Source organism: Cupressus sempervirens, chromosome 3 (genome assembly GCF_028749045.1).
Source record: "Cupressus sempervirens isolate cs-2001-9-10 chromosome 3, ASM2874904v1, whole genome shotgun sequence".
NCBI classification, from domain to species: Eukaryota; Viridiplantae; Streptophyta; class Pinopsida; order Cupressales; family Cupressaceae; genus Cupressus; species Cupressus sempervirens.
In genome coordinates this window covers 698865422-698878075 of record NC_143120.1, presented here as the reverse complement: position 1 = coordinate 698878075, position 12654 = coordinate 698865422, and the positions used below count along the sequence as shown (strand labels likewise).

The following is a 12654-nucleotide window of genomic DNA, read 5'->3' as shown; positions in this document are numbered from 1 at the left end:
ATTCCATTCAAAATCTTCTATATGTTTTTATTCTTATTTTTTAGTTTGAAAAAATAATTTAACCTTGGGCAAAATTAGAAAGAGCCAATCAGAATAAGAAACAATCTATTAAAAATTAATTAAATTTTTTTTAAAAAAAAAACTTTAGAAAGACAATCAATGTATTTATAAAAATTAATTAAATGCAGCAACGGGGAACATTAGTTGGACTAATAATATTTACTTACAACAACGCCAAAGAAGTCAAGGGCCAAATATTTGGTCGTCGATAGTTAGCTGGCTTAAAATAAGGCGACATGGCAACATATAGAGTTTGCTGGCACAACTGAATTCCCATTGAGTTGGTCGAGCGTTCGATCCGCACCAAGCTCAGATACACCATCGACTCTGATAGTCAATTCGTCATTTCATTTTGAATTGAAAGCAGAGAGAGATTAAGATGGCCGAGAACAGTGCTCCTGTTATCCGATCTCGACCGGCGGTGCGGAAGAACGAAAATAATAAGACACTCTCATCGCAAGAAAAAATCAGAAAAGCGCAGCAAATAACATCCCTACAAATTATAACATCCCCCTCCTCTATTGGGCTCGTTGTAACACTTGCACTTGTTACAATTATCATGTACATCGGCAACAGACCCTCAATGCCACCCGTATGTGTTAAGTATAATACGAGTGATTTTCATGTTGTAGTTTTTGTATCTCTGAAACATTATTTATCGTATTCAATGGAATTCATTTCGTTATATGACATTAATCTAGTCTGTTGTACTTATTTTCTTGGAGCTGCTATCATTTTCTTAAGTCAGGTGCTGCTCAAATGTAATGCATTGAGATTTTAAGAATTCTGTTGTTTGATATTATTTTATGCCCTAGGGGAAATAATGTTGTGGAGCTTAACTTCAAATCTATGTTTATCATGAAACATTTAGTTTCCACGTTTATTCTCTATCCCAGAAGTCCCATTTTGTTGGTTTTGACGCCATTTGTTTTCTTCTGCCTAGGTTTTGTGCAATTTTACTAATTGCTGCTATTTTATGTATCCGTGACGTGTAACGGAAGCTGTTATTGATGTCTAACGAGCGATTTTAGCTCTCGACGTTTAGGATTCCGTCAGCCATCTTTTAGTTTTTCTGTTTAGAATTTGCTTTATTTTTATTATGAAGCTCCGAAGCTCGCTCCTTTTTTTTCGTCAGGCATTGAATTTTTCAGGATCTATTGCTACACAAGTTGATGTATGAGCACGTAAACCCCTCAATCTCCACCTATAACACACTTCAAATACTCTAATAAGTTTTACTACAGAAAATAAGAGGAATTCAATAGCAAAATTATGCTAAGGAAACTAGGGGAAATTTCTTAGTGAAACTCATAGTAACATTACACAACAGCATGCCAAGCATTTTGGCTTCTTATTACATTATTCCAATCTGATTTGGGTCTGTCCATAGACCTGCAACAACAGTGCATTTGCAGCAGCAAAAGGCTTCCGGAAAGCCTTTCTTCAAGCTCTCCAATCTCCACTTTCAAACCTGTAAAAATACGAATAAAACTCAACACCCTTTCTTTTTCTTCCACCAAATTATATTTGTATTTCATTTCCCCAATTTACGTCCCACTTGCCTCACATACAAATTTGAATTTGAAATCTCTACTAAGATTTTATAGAACACCTCTTAACGACATGCTGAAATTAGCTATCCATGTAAGACCACTTGCACTAAAAAACTAGTCATACAATTAAATTTCCAATTAATTTGAATTTGAATTGAAATTGGCTCCATTTGAGGTGTATGTGGGATCTGCATGTTCACAATGCTCACCTTGTCAAGTTTTGAATTTTGACAATGTTTTTTTTTATCAGTAACATATCAGTATTTTATTAATAGTAAATATAACATGATATACCCAAAAGGGCTAAGCCCTGAAAAACTCCGCTATCAATGTCCATTACCCTGCTGGAATTTACCAAACCCTTCTAAAACTGAAACACAATAAAGCAGGTGTGAACACGTGTTCTAGGACTAGCCCATGACAGTGATGAGTTAAAAAAATAAGCACTCCCAATCCCTTTGCCCATAAATTGAAGAAAATGGGATAAGTAGGAGATAATTTCCACAGCAAGTCAAATTGTGATATTGCTATCAGGATTTAACTGTGTGATTTTGAGTCAAACTCATTGACCCATGTTTCATGAGTAGTGATTCAACATGAATCCATCTCTCATGAGAATAAATGGAACACTTAGCACTCATTGGTTCTAGGTGATGCTCGCAGGGGTGAAGCACCGGCACTTCCCGGGAGTTCACCCATCCCAATACTACTCCAGCCTGAGCACGCTTCAATACGGAGTTTCCTCCATGGTTAAACTCAAAGCTTGCAACCACGGAGTGAAGCGCACTCAGGCTGGAGTAGTACTGGGATGGGTGACCTCCCGGGAAGTCCCAGTGCTTCACCCCTGCGAGCATCACCTAGATCCAATGAGTGCTAAGTGTTCCATTCATTCTCATGAGAGATGGATTCATGTTGAATCACTACTCATGCAACATGGGTCAATGAGTTTGACTCAAAATCACACAGTTAAATCCTGATAGCAATATCACAAGAAAATGGGATATCGAAATCAAATAGTAAAAAACTCATTTTTTGATTGGCATACACTAACAGAGCATTTTAAACAAATTATAGTTTTTGGCTCAGCCCTGAAAATGTCTGCTATCAATGTCCATCACCTTGCCGGAATTGACCAAAACCTTCTAAAACTGTAAATGCAGTAAAACAGGTGTGAACACTTGTGCCCTAGGACTATCCCATTACAGTTATGAGTAAAAAAAAGAAGCACTCCCAATCCCTGTCCCCATACTATGAAGAAAATGGGCTATCAAAATTATATACTAAAAAGACATTTTTTGATAGGCATACACTAACAGAGTATTATAAACAAAATATAACCAGCAAAATGTGTGTTAGTACACTTATGGACCCAGATTTTAAACTTTCAGTTTCAGGTTTTGAACCTCTCTGAAATACTTCGAACTGAGGTTCAAAATGGTTCAAAGTGGTTTGGTAGTTCAAAGTAGTTTGAAGTAGTTCAGTGGTTCAGATGATCCATCCTGCAGGTTCAACACAAGCAAAGTTCGGACTCATGGTTCAGGATGCAGAATGGTTGACTCAGGAAAGTTCATAATTCATGATTAGATTCCATCAGTTCAGTAGTTCCAAGGGTTCATTCTATCTTTCAATTAAAATCAGTGGTTCTATAAAACGTCATGGGTGGGTCTAGAAGATGATGCCTAGAATGTGCAAGATTATGGTATGAACCTCGGGTTCAGTAATCCACACTTTGGTTTTGAGACTTCCTTGCTCCAGTTTTCCAAAACAAGCCCGAGACATGTCTTTAAATATGGACTCAGGGATATGTAAATGCTATTCACATCTATCACTGTGAAAGAATAATGCTAGATCAGCTCAAGATAAGTTGACAGGTCCAATACATTATGGGGCATGCAGAAGCTGTCGTTAGATTGGATTGAGAAACTCATTGGTGACCGGTCATATTTTTGATATGCATTTATCCCATGACAATGCTAGAATTGCTAAGAAAAACATGCATGTGTTCGAGGCCATACATGGTCGATTTGTCCAAACACAAGCTAATAGTGCATCAGGCAGTTGGTTGTGGTTTTACTTTTCAAATCTTGATCCTAGTGTCTGCAGAGGTCATTCAAAGAATGGATTATGAGAACTGAATTGGTGTTCAGAGCCCGAGAGACCAGAGCATTTGGAAGGTCTGACCAATCTCAGGTGGCACATGATGAGCTTACATTAGAATTCATTCATCTTTGAAGCACCGTTTGTTTCATAGAATTCCTAAGTGGAATAAACATATACAAGCAAAAGAAACCCTGAATGCATGATGGTGGCAGGATCAAACAGCAAGAATAAGATTGTAGATAAACGCCCCGATGCCAAATACATAGTGTGGATTTCATGGTATCACGAATTCTAATACATCTGTTTTCATTATCAAGCCTGCAGCATCTGTGCAGACATAGGGACACCTTGCATTCTATGTGGCTTAGTCCATGTTAAATCTGTTTGAAGAACAAGGAGTGCCCGATTGCAAAGAGAATCACAAATGAAGGTCACCACAAGAAAGAGTGAGGGTCAGAGTTAATCATCGGGAATGTTCACCATTGTTCATATGGATGCTTTAATTGAGATTCAAGTCATGACTACAGCTTAAGGACAGATTCATATCTGCGCTAAATACAGTCCCTACCTCAAATTGATTGGATGACTGCCCGCATGAAGACATATTCTGTGTTAATCATCCTCAATACAAATTAGTGATAATGAGCATCAGTTTTCTTAAGATATGCTGCCTTGTTATCGAGTGTGCTGGCTGTTGATAGTCGGACGAGATTAGTGATTAAAGATCCGTGTTCTTGCAATAGTATTGTCTTGCTAAAGGAAAGAAGACATAGGTGAGCTTGAAATAAACCAAAATGCCTCAGCCTGCCTTAAACTGCATGACATGAGATTCAAACTATCGGAGACATAGATACGTCATGAGTATTAGAGAACAAAAGAAAGTACAAGCCGATGCTTTAACAAGGCACCATGGGAAAGCACAACATGCAAACATAGCCACCGGGGAATTGTAAATCCCAGAGGTCTTCATATTGATGGCAGGAGTGCGAAGTATTTGCATTTCAAGTCAAATACAGAGCCGATAGAAACCCATTCATTTTCAAAGCCACAACATTCAAATGAAAGGTGAGCTTACTGTGAGCACCCATAGAAAACCCGAGCTCGAATAGGGCACAGGTATTAAAGGCTGGCATCAACGAAGCACATAATTTGTGTGACAAATTGCATGCTCGAGCCCGAACGAACTTGCATTCCCTTGAAAACCCGATGTATGAGATACGCTCGGCAACACTTGTGCAAGTCATAAAAGGATGAAAGAACAGGTGTGAATCTCACCATGCCCTATATATAAAGACTTCACGGGGAAATATAAACTACTTGATCAAATAACCGAGCATGCTTTGTGTCGGCATAAAAATGAAGAAATGGCAGAAAACTGTTTGATAGAATGTGCATACAGAGCCTATGTCTGCAAGCATTAATAAAGAAATGAGTTTTGGTGCTCCCATGCTAGCAAACTCGAAAGGCATTAAAAGAGATAATAGGCACGTTGAAGGGGCAATTGAGCATGGCACCGTGCACCTTTATTCTCAGTTGCTTCAACAAATCAGTTGCTTTGGAAGCTTCCAAAAGTCCCGGGGAATTACTTGTCATCAGAATGATTCTATTTTCATGTTACGAGATCAACATAAAAAAAATGTTAGTTGGAGCAATACGAAGAAGTTATTCTAAAAAGAAAGAGTAGATTGAGAACTGAAAATAGCATAACCCTGCAGGAACTTAGACATGGCGATAAGTAAAGAGAAATATCAAAGCACGAGGCAGAAACCATAGAGTATTGATGGTTTATAACATCAAACATGGAGATAATGATAAAATACTCACCCGCAGAGCAAAATCTTAATCTTTGTCAAATTTAATTCCGAAGGAATAATGGAGGATTTTATTCGTGATTAAAGATGAGACTTCAAGATTTTCGAAGAATAGAAAGCCTGAGTAGTATCTCTGCCGCCAAACCTAAATTAGTTTGATGATTGACTGATCAAACTTTATCATGAAAAGTGCAAAGGATTAAGAGTTCCCTTTTTTTAAAAATTCAAGCATGAAATTCAAAATCCCTGCACATGGGTGTGGCCAAATTTAATGATGAATACAGAGTTAATATATGTAGATTTCTTGATATTCACATGTCAGGGACCATCACCACTATAAAAAGAACCTACAGTGATGAGGGTTACTACAGCTGTCAAGTAGTAAACATCCACATTTGTCCCCCAGCAATTGACTCAAAATTATTCTTGATTGAATATCTTCATAAAAAGTGGGAAGGAAAATCATCCGGCTTCCTCAAAGTGTTTTATTAAAAACAATCTATAGCTGAAGACATGTGTAGTGGATTTAGAAAGGGTATTTGTAAGGTGGGATTTAAAGAGTCTTGGGGAATATCAAAGAAACAATTTTGGATAACTGAAAGGTGAACAGACCCCAAAGAGGTTAAATAGACCACGGAACCAGAGAAAAAGGGTTCCATCTTTTCTCTCCGGGACTGCAGATTGTGGGCTTCAGCAAAAGGAGAGATTTTCAGAATTATCCCATTTTCTTGTGAAGGTTATAGGGAGCAGAGCCAGGGTTTCTTTTCTCTTTTCTAAATTGTGTGTTAGAAAGTAGGAGAGTTATGATTTGTTTATGTAATAGAGAGAAGAAGTTTTAGCTTTCTTTAACAGTGATTGTAATTGCAAATGCGTAATAAGGTCTTTGTATCTTTTATGCTTTAGGGAAGGGAGACTCGGCAGGTGATTGTATATCAAAATCTAGAGTTTGAGCAATCCTCTTTCCACTAATCGTGATCTTTGTGTCACTTTAGTTTTCTCTAAAACATGCTTTTATTGTCTCTGTTCCTTGTATACATTCTGATTGCAAGACATATTCATAGCTTTGTTTCTACACTTTCTCAAGGAGATGGAAAATGTGTTTCTTGATTTCATCCTTTGTAACATGTCAGGGTGAATGGACTTTGTGTCATTTGCCGTTCATTTTCTTGTAGTTGTTTAGTTTTTCCGCGTCTACTTTGTGTTTACAGGTAGATGTTTGAAATCCTTTCATGGTTTCTAGTTAACAGCATCCACAATTAATTCATTGTATATCTCACATGGGGAGCTGTACGCGATAAAATTCAGAGGAAGGTTATCAATCCAATGATAACCTGTCCAACTGTTGGTGCTGACTAGTCCTCTCACTTGGGCATTGAGGGTTATAGTTGCACACATTTTCTTGAAGGACAATCTGTTCACTAACAATGTGAAACTAGCAGGCCTTACATCTTTCATGCTTTGCCCATTGGGCCCATTTACTCAATAGTCCTTTGGGCCATAGACTACATCCTTACCCTTCTTCTTGCCTGGTTTCTCTTCCTTGACTTCCTACTCCTGCCTCTTCTTCTCTATCTCCCATGCATGTAGGTGATCCTTCAAGAACTCCCACGCAGCCATTGGTTCCTCTCATCTCTCTACTTTGTTGGAAGTGGCATTCCAGATCAAAAATGGTTGGAGTTTTTGTGTGTTGTCACCCACCAAATGCAAACTGCATTTGCTGGCTCAAATCCCCTTGCCTGGTTGTGCCACCACCACCATCGGAATGAGACCCCTACACCATTCTGGTTGAACACATGCTTTCATCATCCAAACTGCCTCCTCCTTGATGCTGAGCTCAAACACCCATTCTAACAGGGTGGATGCAATATCATTGTTTACCTTGTATCTGTGTTCAGAGTTCATGAACACTTCATCAAATAGCACATCATTATTAATCTACCAAAATTCTAGGCTGTTAAGTTGGAAAACACTCCACATTCTCTTCTTGGAAACTTCCCCATAGAAATGTTGTTGTTGTCTTGCTGTGCATATAGTGAAATTAGCCTCCATCACTCCACCAAACGCCTGGCCAAACTCTGTGACTCAAACAAACTAGCACTATCAAATTATCAGATATGCCCATCTAAATCCCCCCTGTTTACAAATATTTCCTTAACATGCCTTCTCATGTGCTTGCCCATCAACTCAATTAAACATAACCCACATATGAGGACCAAGGTACTTCAATGAGCTACCACGTCCACCTCGAATGATGTTTATTGCCTCCAATATTAATAAGTTGTAAGCTCTGAGTTGACCTTTTCCATGAAATGAAAACTGTGCACATGTCTCATTAACCATCCTGGTTGCCATCCAATGGGTAGCTGTGGGAATTTTAATTTTAAACAAGAAACATGAAGAAGGGTGCTAGACCAAATGTTACTCTTAAAAATTAAGACCCTTCAAGTCTTCAAAAAATCCCCCACCTCTGAATATAAAATGGACCATTTGAAAGAGTGCCTGCAATTTGAATACCCCTTTGATATGGTATTAATAATGAACTGGTATAGCACTGACGATGAAGTAACAAAATATTTAACCAGAAAATTGTGAAATGCCTTGCATCTTTCGTGCTTTGCCCATTGGGCCATCTACCCAATTGTCCTTTGGGCTGTAGACCACATCCTTACCCTTTTTCTTGCCTGGTTTCTCATCCTTGACTTCTAGCTTCCGCCTCTTCTTCTCCATCTCCCATGCATGCAGGTGGTCCTTCAATAACTCCCACCCAGCCATTGCTTCCTCTCATCTCTCCACTTTTTTGGTGGTGGCACTCCAGATCAGAAATGGTTGGAGTTTTGGTGAGTTGTCACCCACCAAACACCAACTGCTTACGCTGGCTTAAAACTCCTTGCCTGGCTGTGCCAGCATTCCAGTTGAACACATGCTTTCATCATCCAAACTGCTTCCTCCTTGGTGCTGAGCTCAAGTACCCATGCTAACAGGGTGGATGCAATATTAATGTTTGCCTTGTATCTGTGTTCAGAGTTCATGAACTCTTCACCAAACAGCAGATCAATAATTTACCAAAATTCTAGGTTGTCAAGTGGGAAAACACTCCGCATTCTCTTCTTGGGAACTTCCTCCAACAAACATTGTTGTTGTGTTGCTGTGCACAGAGTGAAACTAGCTTCCAACCCTATACCAAACGCCCAACCAAACTCTGCATCTCAAAAAAAAAGAGCAATATCAAATTATCAGATATGCCCATCTAAATCCCCTGTGTATCAAGTGTTCATTCCAATGCCTTCTCACATGCTTGCCCATCAACTCAATTAAACATAACCCAACCATGTCCACCTTGAATATTGTTTTTTGGCTCCAATATTAATAAGTTGTCAGCTATGAATCAACCTTTTCCGAGAAATGATTACTCATCCCGTTTGCCGTCCAATGGATAGCTGTAGAAATTTGTATTTTAAACAAGAAATTTAAAGAAGTGTGGTAGACAAAAACTCACTCTAAAAAAATGAGACCCTTTAGGTGTTCAAAAAAGCCCCCACGTGTGAAAATAAATCAGCCATTTTGAAAGAGTGCCTGCTATTTGAATACTCCAAGCATGAATAATATCCTCTGATATAGCATTAACAATGACACCCTCAAGCATACTAAAGATTGTGTTCACATCTAATGATGATGTTGACTGCCACCATCGAGTTCTAAATCCGACTCCTCCCATCAATAGTGTGGAAGTCTTTGTACATCCCATCACTTGCCAAGTTAAGTGTTAGCCCCACCTTTGACAGAGTGTTCATCAGCCCATTCCCTCCCCATTTAACATGAGTTATTTTAAAATCATCAAAGGTGCCAATAATAGAATTGATCCATTTAATATATATATTCAAGTTATAAACTCCAACCTGCTCTTTGGCGATAATGTTGACAATGATCAGTGGATCCACTTCAAGGTGAAGTCAGGAAACACTAATTTTTTTAGCCATCAACACTGCATTGAGAGCAGCTTGAACTTCTGCCTCATTATTCATCCCATCACAAGGGTGTTTAGCTCCAACCACCAAAAGTTTCCTCTTTCAATCTCTAGCCACGAATCCAACACTGGATGGATTTAGATTACCCTTTGATGCTCCAAAATTCGCTTTTGTCCACACCTGATCCAAGGGTCCCCAAGCCTCCTTCAAAGCAGAATACTGACAATGATAAATGCCACCAAGATACACAAAATTACACCATTGGTCTCATATAAGCCATGCCAAAATAGTTTATAACAATGTTTGGCTTAGAGTTATTAAATACCAAAAATTCATCTTAAGCCAAAAATACAAGGAAACATAAAATATAATTTTTTTGGTTGATGCTGATTGCAAATTCATCTAGGATGCTCCTGCATCTCAAGTTATCTGCTTTTCAACTTATCTGTGTAGACATTTAGTATTTTAAGGTTTGCTTATGATGCCCCTCTAGAATTTTCTGTAACAAAACTTTTATGCCACCTTTTGGTTATGAATATGCAATCTCCTGTTTGATGTCTTATAGTGACCTGAAACCTTGAAAGGAATCACTGAGTATAATAAATTTTTTTAACCATTCCATATCTCTCTCTCTCATTGAAGCTTTTGTTCTTCTATATTTTGGTTTCTTTCTAAAGACATTTGTGCTTGTGTTGTGTACAGAGGTTATGGACTAAAGAAGAGCTAGCCAAATATAATGGCACGGATGAAGATTTACCAATTCTCTTGGGCATTTTAGGGTATTGTTTATGCTAGTTCTGTTTTATTCTATTAATTAATTTTTAATTTTCTATCATATATTTATTATTTTAGCTTTGTGTTTGATCCAGGATCAATTTCAATAGGTTTGTCAGTGCATCAGTATTTCCCTGTTTTATTGCAGGAATGCTGTTGGCATTGAATATCTGTTCCTTGTGTTATGCATTTTGTATTTAAACTGTTTAAGGAGTATTGCTACTAATGTGAAAGTGGCTTTCTGAGTTTTGCATTATTAGTCACTTGACATTTGGGTATTCATGATGCAATTTCAGGAGTGTCTTTGACGTAACTAAAGGCAGAATTCATTATGGAGTAGGGGGCAGTTACAATCACTTTGCTGGAAGGTAAACTAATATTGCCATTGTCAATTAAAGTTTATTACGTTCCTCTGTTGGATGCTAGATTCAGATAGGATGTAGTCCATGAAATTCCTTTTGATCCCTTAACTAGAAATGCACCTTTTAGTTTACTTGCAGCTATTACAGGAAAAATGTAGAGGTTATTATAACTCAAAACTTCTGTTTCTTCATTTAAAACTAAAACTTGTTTGCTGTTTTGTCTGTTATAAATTCAAAATGCCATTCACTGTTCAATGCAACTATAACATTTTCTCAAATAACATTGCACAGGTCTGCATATCTTATGCTGACAATTATTTGGAAAATTGGGTGCCAACCAATAACTTTAGACATTGAGCTTGTGCGATGTACCAAATGACACACCTCAATAGTATAAACCTTCAACCCCACTTAGTAGCACACTGCCACTATACCAGTCAGCACTACCACTATACTAGTGGGCACACTGCCACCCAATATTGCCACTCAACACCCTTCAGTGATGGTTGCCATTCAATATTTCCTTACGGTGTATGATGTGTCTACTGGGCGATATGATCAATGAGACCTCAGCCGTATGTTGATGAACAGAGAACAAAGCCTTGCATGTAGGGTATATATGGGTTTGATGACAAAGTATGTAGTGGTGATGACATCAGGATACAATGGGTGTTATTGCGCCAGAGTATAACACAGATGAACACCAGAGCGACATAGAATACACCAATCTGAACCAAATATGTGAATGTCGGATCTATATACATTGTAAATTACACCAAATTGGTCTTTAAATGAAGACTTCACAGATTTGAGGCTCCACCAAAATTGCAAATACAAAATAGAGAGGATCACCCACCTCCAAAACTATATACAAAGTTACAAACCACCTTCAGCCTTCATCTTCTAAAAATACAAAGAAACTATAAACTCCACCATTCCTACCTACGGTGCCAATGAATACCTTATAAAGGCCTCCAAGAAGTTTCTCGAAACTTACAAATGGGCTACAAATTTATTTTATTATTTTATTAATTGGGCCACCTTTATTAATAAATTAAAGGTCTTTAATAATGTTATATAAATTTTTGGGCCACCTTTATTAATAAATTAAAGGTCTTTAATAATGTTATTTAAATTTTTGGACCACTTAATTAATTAACCTAATTATGATACTCTATGAAAATTGGGGACATTACAAATCCTCGCCACCCAAAGATTGCTTTCCCTTAAGCAATTTGTCATCAAATAGTTTGCCAACTACAAAGCTCCAAGATCCCAAACCAAGTGCAGGTGTCGAAAGCTATAACACCAAAAATCCCCATGCTGTGTCATATGACCATGAACACCACGTCCTTAAAGCACCTATACGTTCCATCAAGCTTCCACTGCTGCACTTTGATATAAATGTTGCCATGCTTGGAGTCGTCAGGATCCTAGTGAAGCCAATCATCAAACACAACGATGCCCAAATTCCAAGTTGTTATGTCATGATGCCAATCAATCGCTTTTCAAAAATGATGGTCTGGAATCTCAAAACTCATCTGCAACTTGTTCTTCACATCTAGATGCCACTCTTTTTGAAAAACAATGATCAAGTCTGCCACATATTCTACAAAAGGAAGAACTCCATACTCAAACTGTAGACCTTGTCCATGAAAAGGGTCACTAGTAGTGTCCACATCTCCGTGCAATCGTTTGATCAATGTTGGCTTGGCAGGCTCCATGCAAGTGCCCTCTTCAACCTTCTTTTTGGCATGTAGGCTTAGGTTTTCTCCACTTGTAGGTGTAGTAGCAGATTCTTGCATATCCTCATGCGACTCTTCATATTGCTCTTCACTCTTATTGCCGTCACCAACATCCTTAGCCTCGTGCAATTGATGTTGAAGTATAGCATTAGTCGAAGTGATATACTCATTACATTGAGTATTTGTATTCATGATTTATGTGAACATTGTTTTATGTCTTATATTATTGATAAGAAATATATATATATACATATATATATATATGGTTAATATATTAATATTAC

General features: G+C 37.9%; 1 protein-coding gene across 10 annotated transcripts in view; it reads left to right on the top strand.

Annotated features, from left to right (window-relative positions):
- Positions 1 to 248: 248 nt before the first annotated feature.
- LOC149568661 (membrane-associated progesterone-binding protein 4-like) overlaps positions 249 to 12654 on the top strand; it is a 158174-nt gene continuing 145768 nt past the window's right edge. For 3 of the 10 annotated variants that reach the window (XR_016362600.1, XR_016362599.1, XR_016362598.1), the window contains exons 1-3: positions 288 to 652; positions 10192 to 10268; positions 10560 to 10631. Coding sequence is in view for 7 of the 10 variants with exons in the window: in XM_089821530.1 (XP_089677656.1) it covers positions 440 to 652; positions 10192 to 10268; positions 10560 to 10631 (362 nt within the window). In the remaining 3 variants the exon portion in view is untranslated. The other 7 variants (XM_089821530.1, XM_089821535.1, XM_089821531.1 and 4 more) reach the window with 7 other exon arrangements.